Here is a 27,255-nt window from a genome sequence, read left to right on the forward strand (position 1 = left end):
GCAGTGGATGGGTCCTGTGCTGTATACCGGCAGTGGATGGGTCCTGTGCTGTATACAGGCAGTGGATGTGTCCTGTGCTATATACAGTCAGACAGGACATAAATATTGCGGATCGCAGGGAATGTGATCGTGCTGCCACCTGGTGGTCAGAGGGCAGCATTACATCATGTACATTCCTAGCACAGAGGCGTAGGGAGCAGCCTCTGTCTGCAGACGTGCCTCCTTCTGTTCTCTGTACCATGGGTTCTGGGAGGAGTCATCATCACTTCACCCCGGAATCAACATGGCACTGCAAGGGCTGTTTGCCAGGCTGAACTGCAAGGAGTACAAGAACTGGATGAAGGCCGGGCACTGCCTGCTGCTGCTGCAGAACCGCCTGCAGGGATACATAGACAAGGAGATGCAGACATTTCACCGGCAGCTGGCCAACACAGTCGCTGCACCAAGGCAAAGGAGATGCCAGTGCAGGGTGAAAGGCAAGCAGGTAGGAGATGGCAGAGGTGCAGGTGGCAGGGGGTCAGTAGTGTAGTGGTGCCAGGACAGCCAGCCTGCCCTCCTCTAATCACTGGTACCCAAAGTATGGTCAGCAGCATTTCTCCCTGACATCAGATAATCTCTACACCTGTAAGTGTTGGGTTGTGCTTGTGTGTCGTGTAGTATCAGTATCTTGTGTGTCGTGTAGTATCAGTGTTTTGTGTGTCGTGTAGTATCAGTATCTTGTGTGTCGTGTAGTATCAGTGTTTTGTGTGTCGTGTAGTATCAGTGTCTTGTATGTCGTGTAGTATCAGTGTCTTGTGTCGTGTAGTATCAGTGTCTTGTATGTCATGTAGTATCAGTGTTTTGTGTGTCGTGTAGTATCAGTGTTTTGTGTGTCGTGTAGTATCAGTGTTTTGTGTGTCGTGTAGTATCAGTATCTTGTGTGTCGTGTAGTATCAGTGTTTTGTGTGTCGTGTAGTATCAGTGTCTTGTATGTCGTGTAGTATCAGCATCTTGTATATCATGTAGTATCAGTTCCTTGTGTGTCGTGTAATATCAGTGTCTTGTATGTCATGTAATATCAGTGTCTTGTATGTCATGTAGCATCAGTGTTTTGTGTGTCGTGTAGTATCAGCATCTTGTATATCATGTAGTATCAGTTCCTTGTATGTCGTGTAGTATCAGTTTGTTGTATGTCATGTAGTATCAGTGTCTTGTATGTCATGTAGTATCAGTTCTGGTCTGTTTTTCCATCTATATCTGGTGCTAGGAAACCTGGGTGTCTGATTGCCCAATGGGCACTGAATAGTCACATTTGTAAATCCTTTGGGGGTTTCACATTCCGTACCCTCACCGCTCCATATCAGACATATCTGGTGTGATGTGAGAGGTTTGTTAAGGCTGTGGTCATGACATGTCTTTGTTATTAATGTTTGGCACCAAAGATAACCCCTTGATGTAGGGCAATACAGTGGCTTGTGAAAGTATTCAACCTGACCCCACCACCTCACATTTTAAGTGAGTTTGGGGATCAGCATGACAAAAGTGACACCATTCTAAAAACTGCACCCCTAAAGGTGCGCAAAACCACATCCAAGAAGTTTATTAACCCTTCAGGTGCTTCACGAGAACTAAAGCAATGTGGAAGGAAAAAATGAACATTTTACTTTTTTCACAAAAATTTACTTTAGACCCAAACTTTTTTATTTTCACAAGAATATCAGGAGAAAATTGACCACAAAATTTGTTGTGCAATTTCTCCTGAGTACACCGATTCCCCGTATGTTTGGGAAAGCCACTGTTTGGGTGCATGGCAGGGCTCAGACGGGAGGGAGCACTGTTTGACTTTTTGAACCCAAAATTGGCTGGAATTAATGGTGGTGCCATGTCACGTTTGAAGACCCCCTCATGTACCTAAACAGTTGAAACCACCCCAATTCTAACTCCAACCCTAACACAGCACTAACACCAACTCTAACCCCAACACACCTCTAACCACAAACCTAACCCCAACACACCCCTAACCCTAATCACAGCCCTAACCGTAATCCCAACCATAACCACAACCCTAACTCTAACCCTAGCCCTAACCCTAACTTTAGCACAACTCACTTTAGCCCAACCCTAACCTTAACTTTAGCCAACTCACTTTAGCCCAACTCACTTTGGGCCATATTGTGTCCACCAAGATGGTGACATGGCACCTACACAATAGCATCTATCATATCGCCGATAGATTCTACTTCGCAGGTGCCACCGGCGCCATTTTGAGACAGATTCTTTTTCTGAATAAATTTATATCAGCAAATAAAATAAATGCATATTATAGATGCCGCCTGCCTGCTGAAGGGGAGTTTTTTTTTCATTCAATACATATAATATTCAGTATGTAAAATAGGGGGCAGGTCACTAAGGAATCAGTGACCTGTCATAAGCCATCAGTATGAACCACATAAAGACTATCCCCCACAGGTCGCCCCAGAGCACGGACATATCATTAACTCAAAACTGAGAATAGAGCAACAACCATAAGACGGATTTAATCAACCAAGGAATCAATATCATTGTAGTCAGTATAACGGCGCCGACCTGACATTGTCTGTAGGTTACTGTACACAATCCTGCTGACAGGTTCCCTTTAATGCTGTTGCAGCCTCTGTGGCCTCTCAGAAAAGTTGAGTATACACTGACAGACCATGTGACACTTAGGCTAGGTTCACATTGCGTTAGGGCAATCCGTTTAGCGCTAGCGGATTGCGCTAACGCAATGTTTATTTAGGGGCCGCGCTAGGGGTCGCGTTAACGTCCCCGCTCTCGCAGATCCCCGTCTGCGAGAGCGGGGAACGGACCTTGGGCGCGCCGCGGACGCTGCAAGCAGCGTCCGAGGCGCGCCACAGAAGAACGGCACATCACTAGCGCGAGCCGAAAAAGGCACGCGCTTGCGATGCGCTAGAGGGAAACTTCACATTGCTGTCAATGGGTGCGCTAACGGACCCGTTGCACGGCGTTAATTGTGACATTTTCGCCGTGCAACGCTGTCCGTTAGCGTGTACACATTAACGCAATGTGAACCTAGCCTTACATTGCACACAGGTGGACTTCTTTTTACTAAACATGCGACTTATCAAGGTAATTGCTGGCACCAGACATTTTTAGAGGTTTCATCACAAAAGGGGTGAATACATACGCACATGACAATTTCTAGTTATTTGATCTCATAAATGTAATGTATGCCTATATTTTTCTCTTACTTAGACTATTTAATGCTGATGCATCACACACAAATCGGATTAAAAAAATATTTAAACACAGGTTGCGATGTAACAAAATAGGTAAAAAGCCACAGGAGGTGAATACTTTAGCAAACCACTGTATATAACATACGGGTGCATATTTGGCACCTAAGCTCCATTTATATCCACATGGTGTACTGAGCAATTCATGCTGGGATTACTATGTATTTAACAGCCGGGTCCACTTTTCAGTACAGAAAAAGGTATATTGTCATACAAGAGAAATGCAATGACAATATGTGTATATATATATATCCCAGGAGGGGCCCTATAAATTAATGCCTTACAAAAAGGCAGCACAGCAACTCAGTGGTTAACGCTGTAGACTGGGGTCTTGGGTAGAAATCCCACCACGAATAACATCTATTTTTCAGACTATAAGACACTTTTTTCCCAAAATTTTTTTGGGGAAAACGGGGGGGGTGCGTCTTATAGTCAGAATGTACTTACAATTAGCATGGTGGCAGCAGGAGTTGGGCGATTCTTCCGGTGGTCCGACACTGCTGGGCGATAATCTCACTCTCATCCCAGCCTGGAGCAGCTGGTGCGGCAGGTTCAGTGGTGCGGGGGCTCCAGCAACATTTTGTGAAAGTCCGGAGCCCCCGCACTTCCATTGTCTCGATGCTGTGGTCTCCGGGAAAATGGCCGCCTGAGGAGTCGCATGCGCAGATTGAGAAATCAAGCTGTGACAGCATCGGCCGTGAAGTGGCTTCTAAGCTCAATTTTCCCAGAGATGGCACAACAGATTACTACAGAACAGGTATCATTATTGTACTAAGAGCTGTACAGCCATATTACTAGTTTCAGGAGTAAAATCATCTTGATAGATTCATTTCCACGTTTCAAACATGGCAAAAACATTGCTATGAGGTAAATAAATGCAACCCTTGTGAACGCAGCCTTAGCATTGAAGGAGGTTTGGGTCTTTATTACCAGACACATCTTGGCTATTTTATAAGTGTGTTGGTTAAATGGCTGTAATTGTTTATCATTCATTATGGTGGTCGAATTCTGTACTTGATACATTTTTTTTACACACTATAACTTTTCTAAAATGCAACAGTTTTGAAGAACCTCCAAAACACAGCCCTAATCCTCTATGCTTCAGATTAAGTTCAGGTTCAGACAGCCGAATTGAAAATATGGCCTGCTACAACCGCAAATTACAGATGTGACTAGTTCATTGTGCAGCTCTGTGTGCTTGTCCGCATTGTAGACAGGTGTCAGCGCTGCCTTTCATTGCCTGTATTATAGTCCTTAAAGAGGTTGTCCCAAGACAAAAAGTTCATTTTAATCAATAGATCTTGGAATAATAATAATTTCCACAATTGGATGTGTTACAAATAAATGTTCCTGTGCTGAGATAATCTTAGAAATGTGCCCCTGCTGTGTACTGTGTAATGGCCGTGTCTGACCGTGCAGGAACGTGGTCTGATAATACCACATCTCCTGGGCAGATCTATTGATTAAAATGAACTTTTGTTCATGAGAAAACCCCTTTAAAATGGCTCAAAGTAGTGCCAATTTTTTTTTTTCGGTGCACACCAATGGTCTATAATGAGCTTGCGTGGGGTCCATGGTGCACATTGACAGTACTAAGACCAGTTATATGCTCATCTGAATGAGCCCCAATGGTTGTTCTACTCCATATTGTGCATTTGATGCTAAGTGATGGCGCCCTCGAAGCCGAGAGGGAATAATTGAGAGGGACGGCTCTCTCCTTTATAGTCTGGTAACTAAAATCTTGTTTTTCTTGCAAGTTCGTACCAAGTTGTCCTGCTTGTGCTCAGTGGAAAAAAATCATCCTAGCACATCATAACAACAGAAATGGAGAAATACACTGGGGGAACAGCGATCCGTCATTGTGGTCAACGCATTACTGGGAAGTAGCTAAGGTAATGTGTCTGGCATCAACAAAGAACGAATTACATACCGATATTATGATTCTATGCAACCCAGGGTCACACGATAGTATGAAAAATCGGTCCGATTCTCATCCAGAAAAATGGGACGTTTTTGTTTCTAACTTGTCATCCATGTGCTGTCCATATGCTCAACAACTATTGATTATTTACAGGACCATTTAGTTTCCTATGCCACAGAAATGCAATGTATGGCCATGTTCACAGGTTCAGTATTTGGTCAGTATTTTACCTCAGTATTTGGTCAGTATTTTACCTCAGTATTTGGTCAGTATTTTACCTCAGTATTTGGTCAGTATTTTACCTCAGTATTTGAAGCCAAAATCAGGAGAGGAACAATCAGAGGAAAAGTATAATAGAAACACGTCACCACTTCTGCATTTATCACTCACTCCAGGTTTGGGTTACAAATACTGATGTAAAATACTGACCAAATACTGAGCATTTGAATGCGGCCTATTTGTAAAAATCGGATGCTATAGTGTGGCTCAGTATGAAATCGAATTTATTGTTTACACGAATAGACTTGATTGTTTCATCTGGTTTTTGGAGGAAAATCAAGCTTTCTGAGATTTTCACATGCAGAATCAGGCCGGCGTCACACTAGCGAGTTTTACGGACGTATGAGCGCAGAAAATACATCCGTAAAATACGCGTAACACACGGCCCAATGATTCTCTATGTCCCAGCTCCTATCAGCCGTATTTTACGGATCTGTATTATACGGTCTTCTACGGCCGTAGAAAATCGCAGCATGCTGCGTTTGTCACCGTATTGCGCAAAAAAATCGCCAATTAAAGTCTATGGGGGCGAGAAAAATACGGATTACACACGGACAAGCAGTGTGACTTGCGAGAAATAAGCAGCGGTGTTCTATAGAAAAGCCGGTAATTTTTGCCGGCTTTTCATTTCTCCTTCACAAACCCGACAGGATATGAGACATGGTTTACATACAGTAAACCATCTCATACCCCTTTTTTTTTTTGCATATTCCACACTACTAATGTTAGTAGTGTGTATGTGCAAAATTTGGGCGCTGTAGCTTGTAAAATAAAGGGTTAAATGGCGGAAAAAATTGGCGTGGGCTCCCGCGCAATTTTCTCCTCCAGAGTGGTAAAGCCAGTGACTGAGGGCAGATATTAATAGCCTAGAGAAGGACCATGGTTATTGGCCCCCCCTTGCTAAAAACATCTGCCCCCAGCCACCCCAGAAAAGGCACATCTGGAAGATGCGCCTATTCTGGCACTTGGCCTCTCTCTTCCCACTCCCGTGTAGCGGTGGGATATGGGGTAATAAAGGGTTAATGTCACCTTGTTATTGTAAGGTGACATTAAGCCAGATTAATAATGGAGAGGCGTCAATTATGACACCTATCCATTATTAATCCAATAGTACGAAATGGTTAATAAAACACACACACATTATTTAAAAGTATTTTAATGAAATAAAGACACAGGGTGTTGTAATATTTTATTATACTGGTAATCTACCTGAAGACCCTCGTTCTGTAACAAAGGAAAAATAAAAAAACAACAATATCTCATACCTTCCGTCGCTCAGATCAAGTCCCACGAAGTAAATCCATCTGAAGGGGTTAAATCATTTTACAGCCAGGAGCTCTGCTAAAGCAGTGCTCGTGCCTGTAAAACCGCCGGGAATGAATGGACTGCAGAGGAATGACCTGTAGTTACCTTGAGTCGCGGTGATACGCCCTCTGCTGGATGTCCTCATGAACTAGAGCCTTGGAAAAGTTCCCACGCTCGAGTTCATATGAGGACATCCAGCAGAGGGCGCCTCACCGCGACTCAAGGTAACTACAGGTCACCCCACTTTCCATTCATTCCCTGGGGGTTTCACAGGCACGAGCACTACTTTAACAGAGCTCCTGGCTGTAAAATGATTTAACCCCTTCAGATGGATTTACTTCGTGGGACTTGATCTGAGCGACGGAAGGTATGTGTCATGAATCCCCAATGGCTAGGGATAGCACAGGACAAGCAAAGTACAAATAAATAACGGACGAGCTCTAGGGTGATGGAACCTGGGCTGACCGCTGCCCTACGCCTGACAAACGCAACTAGAGATAGCCAGGGAGCGTGCCTACGTTGGTTCTAGACGCCACGCACCAGCCTAAGAGCTAACTAGTACTGCAGAGAAAATAAAGACCTCACTTGCCTCCAGAGGAATGAACCCCAAAAGATATAGTTGCCCCCTCACATGTATTGACGGTGAAATGAGAGGAAGGCACACACATAGAGATGATATATATAGATTTAGCAAATTGAGGCCCGCTGTAAACTAGAAAGCAGAACGATACAAAAGGGGACTGAGCGGTCAGCAAAAAACCCTAATCAAAAAAACCATCCTGAGATTACAAGAACCCATGTGCCAACTCATGGCACATGGGGAGAACCTCAGTCCACTAGAGCTACCAGCTAGCATAGAGACATAATAAGCAAGCTGGACAAAAAACCAAACAACTGAAAAATCAGCACTTAGCTTATCCTGAAAGATCTGGGAGCAGGTAGGCAGGAACCAAACAGAGCACATCTGAATACATTGATAGCCGGCAAGGGAATGACAGAAAGGCCAGGTAAAATAGGAAACACCCAGCCTCTGATGGACAGGTGGAAACCAAAGGCCGCAACCCACCAAAGTCACCCAGTACCAGCAGTAACCACCAGAGGGAGCCCACAAACAGAATCCACAACAGTACCCCCCCCTTGAGGAGGGGTCACCGAACCCTTACGAGAACCCCCAGGGCGATCAGGGTGAGCTCTATGGAAGGCGCGGACCAAATCAGTCGCATGAACATCAGAGGCGACCACCCAGGAATTATCCTCCTGACCATAACCCTTCCACTTAACCAAATACTGGAGTTTGCGTCTGGAAACACGAGAATCCAAGATCTTCTCAACAACATACTCCAATTCTCCCTCCACCAGCACCGGAGCAGGAGGCTCAACCGAAGGAACAACGGGCACCTCATACCTCCGCAACAACGACCGATGGAACACATTATGAATAGCAAACGATGCTGGGAGATCCAAACGAAAAGATACAGGGTTAAGAATCTCCGAGATCCTATAAGGACCGATGAACCGAGGCTTGAACTTAGGAGAAGAGACCTTCATAGGGACAAAACGAGAAGACAACCACACCAAATCCCCAACAAGAAGTCGGGGACCCACGCGGCGACGGCGATTAGCAAACTGCTGAGTCTTCTCCTGAGATAACTTCAAATTGTCCACCACCTGATTCCAAATCTGATGTAGCCTGTCCACCACCATGTCCACTCCAGGACAATCCGAAGACTCCACCTGACCAGAGGAAAAACGAGGATGAAACCCCGAATTACAAAAAAAAGGAGAGACCAACGTGGCAGAACTAGCCCGATTATTAAGAGCAAATTCGGCCAGTGGCAAAAAAGCAACCCAGTCATCTTGGTCAGCAGAAACAAAACACCTCAAATAAGTTTCCAAGGTCTGATTAGTTCGCTCCGTCTGGCCATTCGTCTGAGGATGGAATGCAGACGAGAAAGACAAATCAATGCCCATCTTGGCACAAAACGTCCGCCAAAATCTAGACACAAACTGGGATCCCCTGTCAGAAACGATATTCTCCGGAATCCCATGCAAACGAACCACGTTCTGAAAAAATAAAGGGACCAACTCAGAGGAGGAAGGCAACTTAGGCAAGGGCACCAAATGAACCATCTTAGAAAAGCGGTCACACACAACCCAGATAACGGACATTTTCTGTGAAACCGGGAGATCAGAAATAAAATCCATGGAAATGTGCGTCCAAGGCCTCTTCGGGATGGGCAAGGATAACAACAACCCACTGGCCCGAGAACAGCAAGGCTTAGATCGAGCACACACTTCACAAGACTGCACAAAGGTACGCACATCCCTAGACAAGGAAGGCCACCAAAAAGACCTGGCCACCAAGTCTCTAGTACCAAATATTCCAGGATGACCAGCCAACACAGAAGAATGGACCTCGGAGATGACTCTACTGGTCCAATCATCCGGAACAAACAGTCTTTCTGGTGGACAACGATCCGGTTTATCCACCTGAAACTCCTGCAATGCACGTCGCAAGTCTGGGGATACGGCGGACAATATTACCCCATCCCTAAGGATACCAGTAGGCCCAGAGTCTCCAGGAGAGTCAGGCACAAAACTCCTGGAAAGAGCATCTGCCTTCACATTCTTTGAACCTGGCAGGTATGAAACCACAAAATTGAAACGAGAAAAAAACAATGACCAACGAGCCTGTCTAGGATTCAAACGCCTGGCAGACTCAAGGTAAATGAGATTCTTGTGATCAGTCAAGACCACCACACGATGTTTAGCACCCTCAAGCCAATGACGCCACTCCTCAAATGCCCACTTCATGGCCAAAAGCTCCCGATTACCCACATCATAATTGCGCTCGGCGGGCGAGAATTTTCAAGAGAAGAATGCACATGGCTTCATCACCGAGCCATCAGAACTTCTCTGTGACAAAACCGCCCCCGCTCCAATCTCGGAAGCATCAACCTCAACCTGAAAAGGAAGTGAAACATCTGGTTGACACAACACAGGAGCAGAAGAAAACCGGCGCTTAAGTTCCTGAAAGGCCCCCACAGCCGCAGGAGACCAATTAGCAACATCAGCACCCTTTTTAGTTAAATCAGTCAAAGGTTTAACAATACTGGAAAAATTTGCAATGAACCGACGATAAAAATTAGCAAACCCCAAGAACTTCTGTAGGCTCTTAACAGATGTAGGTTGTGTCCAGTCACAAATTGCCTGAACCTTAACGGGATCCATCTCAATAGTAGAAAGAGAAAAAATGTACCCCAAAAAAGAAATCTTCTGGACTCCGAAGAGACACTTTGAGCCCTTCACAAACAGAGAATTGGCCCGCAGAACCTGAAACACCTTCCTGACCTGTAGAACATGAGACTCCCAGTCATCAGAAAACACCAAAATATCATCCAAATACACAATCATAAACTTATCCAGATATTCACGGAAAATATTGTGCATAAAGGACTGAAAGACTGACGGAGCATTGGAGAGTCCAAAAGGCATTACCAAATACTCAAAATGGCCCTCAGGCGTATTAAATGCGGTTTTCCACTCATCACCTTGTTTTATCTGCACCAGATTATACGCACCGCGAAGATCTATCTTAGTGAACCACCTAGCCCCCTTAATGCGAGCAAACAAGTCAGTCAATAATGGCAATGGATACTGATATTTGACTGTAATCTTATTCAGAAGGCGATAATCTATACAAGGCCTCAGGGAACCATCTTTTTTTGCCACGAAAAAAAAACCTGCTCCCAGAGGGGACGAAGATGGACGAATATGTCCCTTTTCCAAGGACTCCTTAATATAATTCCGCATAGCAGTATGCTCTGGCAGTGACAGATTAAATAAACGACCCTTAGGGAACTTACTGCCAGGAATCAATTCTATAGCACAGTCACAATCTCTATGAGGAGGGAGCGAATTGAGCTTAGGCTCCTCAAAAACATCCCTATAGTCAGACAAAAACTCAGGGATCTCAGAAGGAGTAGATGAAGCGATAGAAATCGGAGGTGCATCATCATGAACCCCCTGACATCCCCAGCTTAACACAGACATTGTTTTCCAGTCCAGGACAGGATTATGAGTTTGTAACAATGGCAGACCCAGCACTAGTACATCATGTAAATTATACAGTACAAGGAAGCGAATCACCTCCTGATGAACGGGAGTCATGCGCATGGTCACTTGTGTCCAATACTGCGGTTTATTCATAGCCAATGGTGTAGAGTCAATTCCCTTCAGAGGAATAGGGACTTCCAGAGGCTCCAGACTAAAACCGCAGCGTTTAGCAAATGACCAATCCATAAGACTCAGGGCAGCGCCCGAATCCACATAGGCATCAACGGAAATGGAAGACAGTGAAAAAATCAGAGTCACAGACAAAATGAACTTAGGCTGCAGAGTACCAATGGCAAAAGATTTATCAAGCTTTTTTGTGCGTTTAGAGCATGCTGATATAACATGAGCTGAATCACCACAATAAAAACACAATCCATTTTTCCGCCTATAATTTTGCCGTTCACTTCTGGACTGAATTCTATCACATTGCATAGTCTCAGGTGCCTGTTCAGAAGACACCGCCAACTGGTGCACGGGTTTGCGCTCCCGCAAACGCCGATCAATCTGAATGGCCATAGCCATAGACTCATTCAGACCTGTAGGCGTAGGGAACCCCACCATAATATCCTTAATGGCCTCAGAAAGACCATTTCTGAAGTTTGCAGCCAGGGCGCACTCATTCCACTGAGTAAGCACCGACCATTTCCGAAATTTTTGACAATATATTTCCGCTTCATCATGCCCCTGAGAGAGGGCTAATAAAGCCTTTTCAGCCTGAATCTCCAGGTTGGGTTCCTCATAGAGCAATCCCAATGCCAGAAAAAACGCATCCACACTGAGCAATGCAGGATCCCCTGGTGCCAATGCAAATGCCCAATTCTGAGGGTCGCCCCGCAGGAAAGATATTACAATCCTGACCTGTTGAGCAGGGTCTCCAGAGGAGCGAGATTTTAAAGAAAGAAACAATTTACAATTGTTCCTGAAATTCAGGAAGGTAGATCTATCTCCAGAGAAGAACTCTGGAATAGGAATTCTAGGTTCAGACATGGGAGTGTGAACAACAAAATCCTGTATGTTTTGAACTTTTGCCGCGAGATTACTCAGGCTGGAAGCCAAACTCTGGACATCCATGTTAAACAGCTAAGATCAGAGCCATTCAAGGTTTAAGAGGAGGTAAGAAGCAGCTAGACAGCAATTAAGGGCTAGGCAGCAAAACTCTGAAGGGAAAAAAGAAAAAAAAAAAAAAAAAAAAAAAATTTCCCTTAAACACTTCTTTTTCTCCTGCTTCAGCCCAAACAATTAACACTTTGCGGGCCGGCTATACTGTCATGAATCCCCAATGGCTAGGGATAGCACAGGACAAGCAAAGTACAAATAAATAACGGACGAGCTCTAGGGTGATGGAACCTGGGCTGACCGCTGCCCTACGCCTGACAAACGCAACTAGAGATAGCCAGGGAGCGTGCCTACATTGGTTCTAGACGCCACGCACCAGCCTAAGAGCTAACTAGTACTGCAGAGAAAATAAAGACCTCACTTGCCTCCAGAGGAATGAACCCCAAAAGATATAGTTGCCCCCTCACATGTATTGACGGTGAAATGAGAGGAAGGCACACACATAGAGATGATATGTATAGATTTAGCAAATTGAGGCCCGCTGTAAACTAGAAAGCAGAACGATACAAAAGGGGACTGAGCGGTCAGCAAAAAACCCTAATCAAAAAAACCATCCTGAGATTACAAGAACCCATGTGCCAACTCATGGCACATGGGGAGAACCTCAGTCCACTAGAGCTACCAGCTAGCATAGAGACATAATAAGCAAGCTGGACAAAAAACCAAACAACTAATTATAGACCTGTCTCTAATCTTCCCTTCATCTCTAAACTCCTGGAACGCCTGGTCCACTCCCGTCTTACCCGCTATCTCTCAGATAATTCTCTTCTCGACCCTCTTCAATCTGGTTTCCGCTCTTTACACTCTACTGAAACTGCCCTCACTAAAGTCTCTAATGACCTACTAACAGCTAAATCTAATGGTCACTATTCCATGCTAATTCTCTTGGATCTCTCCGCAGCATTCGACACTGTGGATCATCAGCTCCTCCTCACTATGCTCCGCTCCATCGGCCTCAAGGACACCGTTCTCTCTTGGTTCTCCTCCTATCTCTCTGGCCGATCCTTCACTGTTTGTTTTGCTGGTTCCTCCTCCTCTCACCTTCCCCTTACTGTTGGGGTTCCTCAAGGATCAGTCCTAGGCCCCCTCCTCTTCTCTTTGTATACTGCCCCTATTGGACAAACAATCAGTAGATTTGGTTTCCAGTACCATCTCTATGCTGACGACACCCAATTATATACCTCTTCTCCTGTTATCACGCCGACCTTTTTAGAAAACACCAGTGATTGTCTTACCGCTGTCTCTAACATCATGTCCTCCCTCTATCTGAAACTGAACCTGTCAAAAACTGAACTCCTCGTGTTCTCTCCCTCTACAAACCTACCTTTGCCCGACATTGCCATCTCTGTGTGCGGTTCCACCATTACTCCAAAGCAACATGCCCGCTGCCTTGGAGTCATCCTTGATTCCGAGCTTTCATTCACCCCCCACATCCGATCACTGGCTCGCTCTTCTTATCTGCATCTCAAAAACATTTCCAGAATTCGCCCTTTTCTTACTTTCGACTCTGCAAAAACTCTTACTGTCTCACTTATTCATTCTCGTCTGGACTATTGTAACTCTCTACTAATTGGCCTACCTTTTACCAGACTCTCCCCGCTCCAATCTGTCCTGAATGCTGCTGCCAGGATCATATTCCTCGCCAACCGTTACACCGATGCCTCTACCTTGTGCCAGTCATTACACTGGCTACCCATCCAATCCAGAATCCAGTACAAAACTACTACCCTCATCCACAAAGCACTCCATGGCTCAGCACCACCCTACATCTCCTCTCTGGTCTCAGTCTACCAACCTACCCGTGCCCTCCGCTCTGCTAATGACCTCAGGTTAGCATCCTCAATAATCAGAACCTCCCACTCCCGTCTCCAAGACTTTACACGTGCGGCGCCGATTCTTTGGAATGCACTACCTAGGTTAATACAATTAATCCCCAATCCCCACAGTTTTAAGCGTGCACTAAAAACTCATTTGTTCAGATTGGCCTACCGCCTCAACGCATTAACCTAATTATCCCTGTGTGGCCTATTAATAAAAAACAACAACATAATCACGTTCCTCCATCATGTTCTCATACACTTTATGCAGTTAATAGCCTCTGTGTCTGTACTGTTACATACTTAGGCAGTTAACTGGTTCATGCAGCTTTACATGAACACCCGAGCCTTACACTATGGCTGGTCCAAATAACTAAAGCAATTGTTACCATCCACCTCTTGTGTCTCCCCTTTTCCTCATAGATTGTAAGCTTGCGAGCAGCAGGGCCCTCATTCCTCCTGGTATCTGTTTTGAACTGTGATTTCTGTTATGCTGTAATGTCTGTTGTCTGTATAAGTCCCCTCTATAAGTTGTAAAGCGCTGCGGAATATGTTGGCGCTATATAAATAAAATTATTATTATTATTATTATAAACAACTGAAAAATCAGCACTTAGCTTATCCTGAAAGATCTGGGAGCAGGTAGGCAGGAACCAAACAGAGCACATCTGAATACATTGATAGCCGGCAAGGGAATGACAGAAAGGCCAGGTAAAATAGGAAACACCCAGCCTCTGATGGACAGGTGGAAACCAAAGGCCGCAACCCACCAAAGTCACCCAGTACCAGCAGTAACCACCAGAGGGAGCCCACAAACAGAATCCACAACAGGTATGAGATATTGTTGTTTTTTTATTTTTCCTTTGTCACAGAACGAGGGTCTTCAGGTGGATTACCAGTATAATAAAATATTACAACACCCTGTATCTTTATTTCATTAAAATACTTTTAAATAATGTGTGTGTGTTTTATTAACCATTTCGTACTATTGGATTAATAATGGAAAGGTGTCATAATTGACGCCTCTCCATTATTAATCTGGCTTAATGTCACCTTACAATAGCAAGGTGACATTAACCATTCATTAACCCATATCCCACCTCTACACGGGAGTGGGAAGAGAATGGCCAAGTGCCAGAATAGGCGCATCTTCCAGATGTGCCTTTTCTGGGGTGGCTGGGGGCAGATGTTTGAAGCCAGGGGGGGGCCAATAACAATGGACCCTCTCTAGGCTATTAATATCTGTCCTCAGTCACTGGCTTTACCACTCTGGCAGAGAAAATTGCGCGGGAGCCCACGCCAATTTTTTCCGCCATTTAACCCTTTATTTTACAAGCTACAGCGCCCAAATTTTGCACATACACACTACTAACATTAGTAGTGTGGAATATGCAAAAAAAAGGGATATGAGATGGTTTACTGTATGTAAACCATGTCTCATATCCTGTCGGGTTTGGGAAGGAGAAATGAATAGCCGGCAATTGAATTACCGTCTTTTCACATATCTCGCACTGAATTAAATATAAATACAGTATATATATATATATATGTGTGTGTGTCTCAATGACATATATATATATATATACATACTGTATATATGTTTTAACGAACATTTGAGCACATAAATCCATTAGATGTCGGTTTTGCAAGCCTGCGAGAAAATATCGCAGTACGGATGCCATACAGAGGATGCCATGCGCAAAATACGCTGCCACACCCTGCTTACAGATGACATACGGATCACTATTTCGGGAACATTTCTGCGTATTACGGCCGTAATAAATGGACCGTATTTACATACGCTGAGTGTGACGCCGGCGTCAGTCAGTGAAAAAACATTCTTCATCTGCACCTTGGTCCAAGTACGATCTGTTTTTTTTTTTTAATGGATTGTACTCGGACCGAAAATACGGTAATGTGCTCAAGCCCTAATAGCGACATATTCTGCATATTCAACAAATATATTCTGTAAGAAATAACAAATCTTATCCACACAATGCATAACAAATCTGCTCGGAGTCAACTCGAAAATTGACCTATAGTGCAGATTTTAAACAGTTACTCCAATTTCCGCCATTCCTGGCCTACATGAGAATAACTGCTTCTAGGGAACTATAACGTTATTCTGGTCTTGGCTATGTAGAGATGGGAATAAATCTTTTTAATTTGTATTTGAAATCTCCCCAAATCTATTTGAACATCATTTCTGTTGTATCAGTCCACAGCAGCTGCTGAATCCACAACCGTCTTCTGCTGTGATTTGTGTTTTGTAGGTGTATATGCCACGAGGACAAACCCACTTCAATGGACCCCAGGAGTGTGATGCAGCAGCTCTACTCAACTTGATAAATAATTGTGATCATTTCAGAGTATCAAACATATCAAGGGTCAGAGAGGTAACCTTTACATTTATTACTACTGTCTATTGCTTTCCAAAGAAATAAAGCTACTAAAAGAGGGTCTGCAACGAATTTGAACATGTTAAACTTGCCGCATCATGAAATAGTGGCCACAGACTTGAAAAAAAAATAGTTTTCATTTTTTAATTTCTCATCTCCATTGCAGAAATATTATTTTGTAAAGGTTAGAGTCTAATTTTTACTTTGATCAAGAGAGCGTTTGCAGAGATCCCAGAGAATGTCAGACTTGGCTTTCTCTGTGTGAAATGTAATGACCCAGCTTACTGCAAACATCTACAGCGATTACATGCAAGCATGAGATTTGAGCACAGCTTTGTGTCATTACAAACACCTCACAATCTGCAGCTCACATCTCACAGCACTGTCAGTGTAGGGGGAGAGGAAATACAGCAAAACAGTGTGTCATTGCAAACACTTATTCAACTGTCATAAGCCACTGCCAGCCCCGCTCTACTCCTTATATCCCTACACTGACTGTATCATGGGATTAGAGCTGCAGATGCAGAGATGTTTGTAATGACACACAGGTCTGCTCTACTCCCCTCCCCCACTTGTAACCGCAGTAGATGCCAGCAGTGAGATTTGTGAGGAGAGCAGGTCTATATGTCACAACATGTTTCACACAGAGAAGGCTGGGTATGACCATCTTTGGGGGTGTGCTTTTTTGTTTTTGTCCCTGCATGATGCCTCCTGCTTATGATTGGTCAAGGTCACACAGGGGAAAAAGTAAACGTCACCAGAGACAAATCTCTGGTAACATCCCCTTGGTCTAAGCAAAAATTAGAATGTAAACTTTACAAGCTAAGGCCGGCCTCACACTAGCGAGTTTTACGGATGTATGAGCGCATAAACTACGTCCGTAAAATACGCATAACACACGGCCCAATGATTCCCTATGTCCCAGCTCCTATCAGCCGTATTTTACTGATCCGTATTATACGGTCTTGTACGGCCGTACAAAATCGCAGCATGCTGCGTTTGTCACCGTTTTGCGCAAAAAAATCGCCAATGAAAGTCTATGGGGGCGAGAAAAATACGGATTACACACGGACCAGCAGTGTGACCTGCGAGAAATACGCACCGGTGTTAGAGAGAAAAGCCGGTAATTCAATTGCCGGCTTTTCATTTCTCCTTCCCAAACCCGACATGATATGAGACATGGTTTATATACAGTAAACCATCTCATATCCCTTTTTTTTTTTTTGCATATTCCACACTACTAATGTTAGTAGTGTGTATGTGCAAAATTTGGGCGCTGTAGCTGCTAAAATAAAGGGTTAAATGGCGGAAAAAATTGGCGTGGGATCCCGCGCAATTTTCTCCGCCAGAGTGGTAAAGCCAGTGACTGAGGGCAGATATTAATAGCCTAGAGAGGGACCATGGTTATTGGCCCCCCTGGCTACAAACATCTGCCCCCAGCCACCCCAGAAAAGGCACATCTGGAAGATGCGCCTATTCTGGCACTTGGCCACTCTCTTCCCACTCCCGTGTAGCGGTGGGATATGGGGTAATGAAGGGTTAATGTCACCTTGCTATTGTAAGGTGACATTAAGCCAGATTAATAATGGAGAGACGTCAATTATGACACCTATCCATTATTAATCCAATTGTATGAAAGGGTAAAAAAAACACACACACATTATTAAAAAGTATTTTAATGAAATAAACACACAGGTTGTTTTAATATTTTATTGCTCTCTCAATCCACCTGAAGACCCTCGCTCTGAAAAATAATAAACCAACAATATACATACCTTCAGATGATCTGTCACGTCCCACGAAATAAATCCATCTGAAGGGGTTAAATCATTTTACAGCCAGGAGCTGTGCTAATCCACTCGCTCGTGCCTGTAAACCCCGGGTACTGTATGTAAACCATGTCTCATATCATGTCGGGTTTGGGAAGGAGAAATGAAAAGCCGGCAATTGAATTACTGGCTTTTCACATATCTCGCGCTGAATTAAATATAAATACAGAATATATATATGTGTCTCAATGACATATATATATATATATATATATATTTATTTATATATATACTGTATATATGTTTTAACGAACATTTGAGCACATAAATCCATTAGATGTCGGTCTTGCAAGCCTGCGAGAAAATATCGCAGTACGGATGCCATACGGATTACATACGGAGGATGACATGCGCAAAATACGCTGACACACCCTGCCTACGGATGACATACGGATCACTATTTTGGGGACTTTTCTGCGTATTACGGCTGTAAAATACGGACCGTATTTACATACGCTGAGTGTGAGGCCGGCCTAATGCTGTATCTTCACAACGGAGAAGAGACATAATAAAATCAATCATTTGATTTATGTGTGTTACAGAGTTACAATACGGGAAGGCTACGTCCACCTCTGCATCCATGGAGACAGATTAATGCATTAGACTTGAGAAAAACAATAGGTCAAAGGGCACCAAGTGGTAATGGTGGTTTATAAAAAAAAAACAACTGATGGCAGGCGGCATTGTAAACCATGTTAGGCCTGTTTCACACGTCAGTGGCTCCGGTACATGTGGTGACAGTTTCCTCATGTACCAGAGACACTGACTCACGTAGACACATTAAAGGGCCACTGTCACCCCCCCCCAGCCGTTATAAACTAAAAGAGCCACCTTGTGCAGCAGTAATGCTGCAGTCTAACAAGGTGGCTCTTTTAGTTTTTGATTCATTTATTACCTCAATAAAGCGTTTTAAAAATTGGCCACACATACCAGATATTGTAGCAGGAGGCGGTCCGAAGCGTCCTGTATGAATCCCCCAACTGCCGTCACTCTTCTCTTCAGGGCCGATGGTACCCGCCCCCTGAGCGCTGTTTCTTCTTAAATCCGGCGCCTGCGCTGTGCGTGCCTGCCTGGGGCCTGCGCAGTATTCTTTGTCAGTCACATCTCAGATGCCGGGTGCCTGACTGCGCCCTGTTACTGAATCCCCGCCCCGCACTGTGTTATTCATTATGCACAGTGCGGGGCTGGGGTTCCTGGGAAGGCGGGGGAGCGTCAGAGATGGGAGAGCGTCCGAGATGGGGAAGCGCCTGAACAGCGCAGTGCGCATGCCCAGGAATGCCAGCCCCGCACTGTGCATAATGAATAACACCGTACGGGGCGGGGATTCAGTAACAGGGCGGCCGCACTGCCCGCACAGGCGCAGCCAGGCACCCGGCATCTGAGATGTGACTGACAAAGAACACTGCGCAGGCCCCAGGCAGGCACGCACAGCGCAGGCGCCGGATTTAAATAGCAACAACGCGAAGGGGGCGGGTACCATCGACTCTGAAGAGAAGAGTGACGGCAGTTGGGGGATTCATACAGGACGCTTCGGACCGCCTCCTGGTACAATATCTGGTATGTGTGGCCAATTTTTAAAACGCTTTATTGAGGTAATAAATTAATCAAAAACTAAAAGAGCCACCTTGTTAGACTGCAGCATTACTGCTGCACAAGGTGGCTCTTTTAGTTTATAACGGCTGGGGGGGGGTGACAGTGGCCCTTTAAAGTAAATGTGTCTCTGCAGATATCAGTGAGTTTTCCCGGACCGTGTGTCCGTTTGCAAAACACGGAGACATGTCAGTGTTCGTGGGAGCGCATGGATCACACGGACCCATTAAAGTCAATGGGTCCGTGTAAACACGTACCGCACACGGATGCTGTCCGTGTGCCATCTGTGTGCTGTCCGTGTGCGTTTTTCCTGTCATAGGGTTAAAATTGTAAAAATTGTTGCAATACATGGACACACGTACAGCACACGGACCTTAAAAACGTACTCATGGACATCACACGGATCCCACACGGATAGTCTACGTGAGCACACGGATACACGGACACGGATAACTCCGGTACCGATTTCTCCGGTACCGGAATTATCTGGACGTGTGAGACTGGCCTTACACAGTTTGTTTGTTTTTTTTTAACATCAGGAACTCTTAGTACCCACGTGTGGTTACTCTTATTGTAAGGCCATGTTCACACGTTCAGTATTTGGTCAGTATTTTTCATCAGTATTTATAAGCCCAAATCAGTCATATTACATTATTCTTACATATATTATTTCTCTTCGCAGGTAATAAAGTGCAGAAATGAGTTGTTTCACTCTTTTGATATGAAGGTCTCCTCTTCGTGGTTGAAAACCTTTGGACAAAAAATGCATAATTTAGTTTCTGAATTCACACATGTACCTGGCATTGTAGGGGATGGCGAGAAAATGCAGAAGGTAATAGTCTACTGCATGGTACTTACTGGGCTTTTTTTTATTTAAAGGTGTTGTCTCATAAAAGAATAATATGACATATCATACCGCTGCATGACCAGCTCTATCCTCACCTACTGTATCCTCCCCCATCCCTTGTAGATTGTGAGCCTTCACGGGCAGGGTCCTCTCTCCTACTGTACCAGTTATGACTTGTGTTGTTCAAGATTATTGTACTTGTTTTTATTATGTATACCCCTCCTCACTTGTAAAGCGCCATGGAATAAATGGCGCTATAACAATAAATAATAATAATAATAATATCATCTAGATACAGCATACATGGAAGACTGATCTTGGGGAAGAATGACAAATGTTTGCCTGAACCATACCTTTCTATAAGAAGTAAACCTAAATTGCCCCCAATTGTGAGCCACATATGCTGTTCATAACAAAAGATTCACTGTCACTTCCAAACAGAAGAATGGTGTGAACAGGTGCATCCTTAGGGTATGTGTCCATGTGCAGGAAACGCTGCTTGTTTGACGCTGCAGCGTCAAACACGCAGCGTCCAGATCTTACAGCATAGTGGAGGGGATTTTTTCAAATCCCGTCTCCACTATGTGTGGTAACATGCACCCGGCGGCCCTGTGATTCCGGACATGCTGCGCGTCTTTTAAGATTGCAGCATGTCCGTGTACCTTGCGGCGACGCTGCGCAGCCGCAAGGTAAATCACAGGGCCCTATGTGTGGGGTGTGATGATGCCGGATGTGTGCAATGAACACATCATCACGTCACAGAAGGGGGCGGGGCTTAGGGCGGAGCAGGTTTGCCGCTCCGTCCAAACCGCCGGCCATCCTGAAAGTGGACACATACCCTAAGAGTAGCCATCTCCATACATAACTAACACATAAAGTTGCACTCTGTATTTTTTTAATGCTAAAGCATGTAAGTATGAAATATGAATTCTGTTCTCTAGAAAATTAGAAAATAGGAATAAACGCAGTTCAGACTGACCCCTAGGCGATTGTAGGGCGTACAGTATTTAAGGACATACTGCACAGTTGGTTTTGGTAATAATCTGCAATTTCTGCTACCAAAAATTAGGGATACCGGTGTCCACCAGTTCACAAATTAGTTCTGTAGAAAGTTCTAAAATATGTCCAGTCCAATGTCAGATAAGATAATCCCATATTCCCCTTACAGACCACTGAATTTCATCTCTTTCCTGACATGTAAAGTACATGTATATCACATAATAGGTGCTGGTGTATTTGCTTCCTCAAAACGTAAAAATCTGCAGTATTCCACCTCCCTTTTCTCAACCTGTATGGAAAAAAATCTAAAAATTAAGGAAAAAAAAATCACATAATATCCTGAGAGCCATAACTTTTTACTTCATGTGATCAGTAAGTGGAATGTACTGTAAAATGGTACCAATGAAATCTATAGCTCGTCTCACAAAAAAAAAAAAACAACTGAGGACTGAATTATGAATCACCCCGAAAATCAGTGTAAAAATATTGAAGTCACACAGTGATCCAGTGATATTTCATCATGAATCATGATAACTCAGAAGGAAAAAAAATGAGGAGCACAACTCACAGTATTAAATTAATGCGCAGGTCAAAGTACGTTGTGGCTGCAATACAAACGTACATGTGCAAGCACTATGCAACAGAAATCTGAAATGAAAGGGAATCTGTCAGCAGGGTTTTGCTATACAATCTGAGAGCAGCATAACGTAGGGACAGAGACCCTGTTTACAGGTATGTGTCGCTTGCTCAGCCATTTGATCTAGTTTTAAACAATCAGTGTTTTGTCAGCAGGAGATGATCATTAGAGGACTATGTGTCATATGGAAGTCATACCAGCTAATCTGTGTACCCAGCCCCACCACTGATTGTCAGCTTGCCGTAGTATAAGGCCGGCGTCACACTGGCGTATTGCATCCGATGCGAGATCATCGGATGCGATATGCTAATGACTCTTGGCTCCTGCTCGCAGCAGAGCAGGAGCCGAGTGTCATGCGTCTGTGCTCCGATTCTCTCACACAGGGAGGATCGGAGCACAGCTGCGGAGGAGGCGGAGAAATGAATTTCTCCATCTCCTCCATTGCTGGGGTCCGCTTACAACGCACGTCACTCGGATGATATCCGAGTGGTGTGCGCTGTCTCACTCGCACCCATAGGCTTATATGGGTGCGAGTGAGCCCAGAGTTTTCCTCGGTCCGAGACAATCGCAGCATGCAGCGATTGTCTCGGACCGAGGAAAACTGCCGACAAAAAGTCGGCTGCTGGGAGCTGACCCATATGTTAACATTGGTCCGAGTGCAATGCGATTTTTTATCGCATTGCACTCGGCCGTTTAAAACGCCAGTGTGACGCCGGCCTCAGGCTATGTTCACATGTCCAGTAATAATCTGTTAGAATGGATACAGCAGCAAACTGTTACCAAAAAAGTTATGCAGACGCAACTTTTTTGTGTAGGTAACGAAAAATTATTTTTTACTGGATCCATTTTTTAAATAACGGATCCTTCACAAATGAAAGAAAAGCTGTCTATTTAACAGATCCGTTTCCTATAGACTTCAATGTTAAAAAAAACGGATCCAGTTGAAATCAGTTTTTTTTTTTTAGCTGGACAAAAAGGTTGCGTCTGCACAAATTTTTGATTGCTGCTGTATCCGTTCTAATAGATGATTACTGGACATGTGAACAAAGCCTAAAACCGCTTGCCCCATCCAATATATGTATGTTGTTCAGTCTGGTTCCTGCGCAGTCCACCCCACTGAGCACACATGAGGCTTGTGAGGTGTCAGGCAGCTTTGTTCTAAGTGATAATAAAGGTTTCTCAATCAAGAGGAGGGAATTTAAAAGCAGAAATAGCAGCTCTAGGAGACCGCCTATAGCTGCTATTGCGCAGGTGCAGGAGGCGCCATCTTGGAGGAGGAAATATATTTTTTTTCTCCAACCAGATAGCACTGCCGGAGCCTGCACAATAGCAGCAATGGGATCTCTATACACACTGATAGCTGCTAACACGCAGGCGCCATTTTCAAATTTACTTTTTTTTCTACGCTCAATGAAATAAGCAAAAGGGATTAAGTGCACATTAACCATGCGATTATGCTGCAGAGCAGGAGCCACGACTGACATCTGCCTGCAGAAGGGTTTTTTTTTATTCAGAATGTACAGATCTTCATTATGCAAACTAGGGGGCAGGTCAGTGAGGGATCAGTCCTGTCAGCAGTCTGCAATATGACTACCTAGTCAGAGCACCACATGAAGACCCCCCACAGGCCACCCGGGACACGAGCATATCATTAAGGCTGCCGTCACACTAGCAGTATTTGGTCAGTATTTTACATCAGTATTTGTAAGCCAAAACCAGAAGTGGATGATAAATGCAGAAGTGGTGCATATGCTTCTATTATACTTTTCCTCTAATTGTTCCACTCCTGGTTTTGGCTTACAAATACTGAGGTAAAATACTGACCAAATACTGCTAGTGTGACGGCAGCCTAACTCAAAACTGAAAAAAAAGATTAAACAACAACCACAAAACGTATTTCATCACGCAAGGTATCTTTTTAATCGGTATAACGGCGCCGACCTGACACTGTTTGTAGGTTACTGTGCACAATCCTGCTGACAGGTTCCCTTCAAAGGGAATCTTTCAGGTGTTTTTTGTGTAGTATACTAATAGTATCCTGAAATAGTGTTCCTGTCAGCCCCGGACTAATTTATTCGCGTACCGGCTAGTCAAGAATATATAAATGGCAAATAAGTATTCACCCCTTCCCCCACCCATAATCCCGACCACCCCTATGCATTGGCGTCACTGATTCAGTCAGACTGTCAAATGTCTGAGGATCGCATCACAAACCTGGCCGGTGGCTTTCCTGCCCTGAAAAGTGACAGTTGCGTAAAATACATGTTGTCACGCTCATGTCAGGAGAGCAGACAGCCAGTCCGAGGTTTGCGATGGGATCCCCGGGGGAATAACACAGCAATCTGACTGCATCCAGTGATGCCAGCCGGGATGGGTGGGTGGTGACAGGGAAGGGGTGAATATTCATTTAGTATTTACATACGCTTGACTTGCTGGCCTGCATGTAACTGTAAAATGAATATTCACCCCTTTCCCTGCCATGTTTCCGCCCATCCTCCTGGCCGGCGTCACTGATTCAGTCAGACTGCTGAGTTACACAATCCTCGAACTGGCCGTCCGCTCTCCTGACCTTAGCGGGACAGCGTGTATTTCTATGCAGCAGTCACTCTCAGGTCAGAAGAGCAGACGGCCAGTCGGAGGATTGTGATGCGATCCTCGGGCATACGGCAGTCTGACTGAATCAGTGATGCCGGTAGAGGGATCGGTGGGATTATGGGTGGGGGAAGGGGTGAATATTCATTTTTCATTTACATGTGCTTGACTCTCAACAATAAATTTGTCTGGGTCTTACAGGGACACAATGGGGCCATGTAGAGAAATAAAAGTTACATATTCTGAAAGAGGTGCTCAAGCCTTATTTCAGAATGCTATTAGGTTACTACACAAAAATCACCTGACAGATTCCCTTTAAAGGGTTAATAGCATACGAAGTAAGATTTACAGGTTACCAGTAGTAAGGCTATAGTATGCTGATAATTATTTCTGCAATTACACTCTAGATCCTCGTGTCGGATTGGAATGTAGAAAACTCAGGCATATATGAGGTGGATGGAGTCCATTTCACTCCACAAAGCAAGACCACATCTCGTCATCCTTCCAGCACTAATGATACTAGTTTATCCTCACATATGGTTGAGAGACTAATGATACAGCAGCTGATCCAAGACCTGTATCTAGAGATAGAGGAACATGGTTCACTGACTAAAAAGGTAAGACACAAAACAGACAAACAGCAGAGAAGAAAGTGACTGATACAGAAATATGTATTCTCCTGCAGGATATAGTCAAGGTCGGCAGCATGAAGGCCTTCCTCGCTCAAAATCAAGATCTCCAATTTGTTTTCCAAGAAGACATAGAGAACCTTGACAGATTGTGCAAGGATCATGTTGCAATTAGTGAAGAAGGTTAGTTATTTCCTCATCCATCCGAGATCACAGGAATTGTTGCCTGTACTGTTTTCTATAAGATAGTGTCTGTGCATTCTTTAGCCTACGTGCACATGTTGAGTTTTTGCAGCATTGGTATGAAATACGCTGTGTAAAATACTCCCATTTTTGCATGCCTTTTTACTTGTGTTTTTTTCCGTCTTGATATATTTCAATGGGTGAAAAACGCTGAAAAAAAATTGACATGTGTAGATTTAAAAAAAAAAAAAAAAATGGTTTGATGGTTCAAATCTGGAAGGAAAATATAAGCAGCGTGAGTTTTCAGAAATCTCATTCGCTTTGCTGGTACCGTAAAATGCAACGTTTTTTCCACAGCATATGAACAAGCCCTTAACACAGTTTTTATCATATCTGCATATTGTTACAGTAAATCAGCAAAATGAGAACATACAATTTGAAATGTTGACTTTTTTTTCTTTTCCTTCAGGCTGGATTCAAACACGACGTGCTGCAATATTTTTCATAGTGGTGCTGTTGGCATATCTAACTGCATTTTTTTTAACTCAAGGACACTGAGGCTAGATGTTCTAGCAAAATCATGTGCATGGTATGTTTGTTTTTACCTTCTTTTAGTCACTTGATGTTAAAGAGGACTTAAATATGTAATGTTTTACGCGGTCCAAATAGCGCTGTTCCCCTTAATCTGGTGCTATTTTTATTTTTTTTCCTGTTCCTGTACCCCTCTATCGCACCGTTTTTCTCTTTGCTATAGGACTAGATTTACATATACAAAATGGGCGTGACCACCTGGAAAATGCCCAGAGAAGACCACACCCTCTTGTCTAACAAGACAAGATTTACATAAAGGAAGAAGCCACGATATCTTAGGAATGGAAACGCAGGAGCTAAAACAAAAATCCACCAGATTCATGGTAACAGATGCATTTTTTTAGACCAACCATGTAAAATATGAGCCATTTACAAGTGACTGGTCTGTAAATTCAGTGTGTTTTTTTTAACACTTTCCCCATAGCCTCCGCTTTTGGTCTTAGTAACTCCCTTTTTTTTTTTTTAATTTACAAAATAAAAAAAAAAAAAAAAACAGCAGCAAAATGTTTGTAAGAAAATGGTAAAAAATGATTAAAACTCATTATGTTTTTCTTTACAAGCATTAACAAATGATAAAAAAAATGTGTAAAGGAGTCCTTGTAAAATAGGATTTGCTAAATCTTAAATGGAATGTATTGGGTGTATTTTACTAATGCAGATATCAATAAATTTTCTTATTTTTATTCTGTTTTTAATTTTGATAAATGGTTATTTTATTTTTTGTACATGAACATTTCAGCTGCCATCTTGTCTGAGCTGCTGTTGACCACATTTAGAGAGATCCTTTAGAGCTGTCACATCTTCCATAGGAAAAAAAATAAGACTGGAGATGGCTCACTGACTTATTTGGGAGAGTTTTCTAAACGCATTCTGTGCCCTATGCAGAGTTCATTATACAGGGAGTGGGAGGAGGTGAGCTGTATCACCAGTGTCAATGGTGGATCGTATGTTATGTACTGTATACAGAAGTGGAATCTGTCATTAGATTCATGCTGGCCGAACCACGGGTAGCTTGGATCATACATCCTGGCTCAGCGATTGTGGACAGGTAGATCTTTCTCTGAATCGCTGTGGTGTTTCAGAGAACACAGTTTGACAAGCCATCTGGTGACCACAGAAAGAGACCTGACTAG

The 27,255-nt window shown here is 43.8% G+C and overlaps 1 protein-coding gene across 1 annotated transcript; it reads left to right on the plus strand.

Annotated features, from left to right (window-relative positions):
* The first annotated feature begins 220 nt into the window (after positions 1-220).
* LOC143815505 (uncharacterized protein CXorf38-like) lies at positions 221-26,805 on the plus strand. Its single transcript, XM_077294760.1, has 7 exons — positions 221-484; positions 5,030-5,164; positions 16,100-16,222; positions 20,327-20,476; positions 25,127-25,336; positions 25,405-25,531; positions 26,001-26,805. Exons 1-7 carry the CDS (start codon positions 284-286, stop codon positions 26,087-26,089), a joined length of 1,035 nt encoding a protein of 344 aa, XP_077150875.1. The 5' UTR covers positions 221-283; the 3' UTR covers positions 26,090-26,805.
* The last annotated feature ends 450 nt before the right edge of the window (positions 26,806-27,255 follow it).

The sequence above is a fragment of the Ranitomeya variabilis genome, chromosome 3 (assembly GCF_051348905.1).
Source record: "Ranitomeya variabilis isolate aRanVar5 chromosome 3, aRanVar5.hap1, whole genome shotgun sequence".
NCBI classification, from domain to species: Eukaryota; Metazoa; Chordata; class Amphibia; order Anura; family Dendrobatidae; genus Ranitomeya; species Ranitomeya variabilis.

Bases quoted from the DNA above. Each gene is read 5' to 3' on its own strand.
- LOC143815505 (XM_077294760.1), top strand. From the start codon at position 284: ATGGCACTGCAAGGGCTGTTTGCCAGGCTGAACTGCAAGGAGTACAAG. The intron at 16,223-20,326 runs GTAACCTTTACA...TTCTCTTCGCAG, and splicing joins ACATATCAAGGGTCAGAGAG to GTAATAAAGTGCAGAAATGA. The intron at 25,532-26,000 runs GTTAGTTATTTC...CTTTTCCTTCAG, and splicing joins TGTTGCAATTAGTGAAGAAG to GCTGGATTCAAACACGACGT.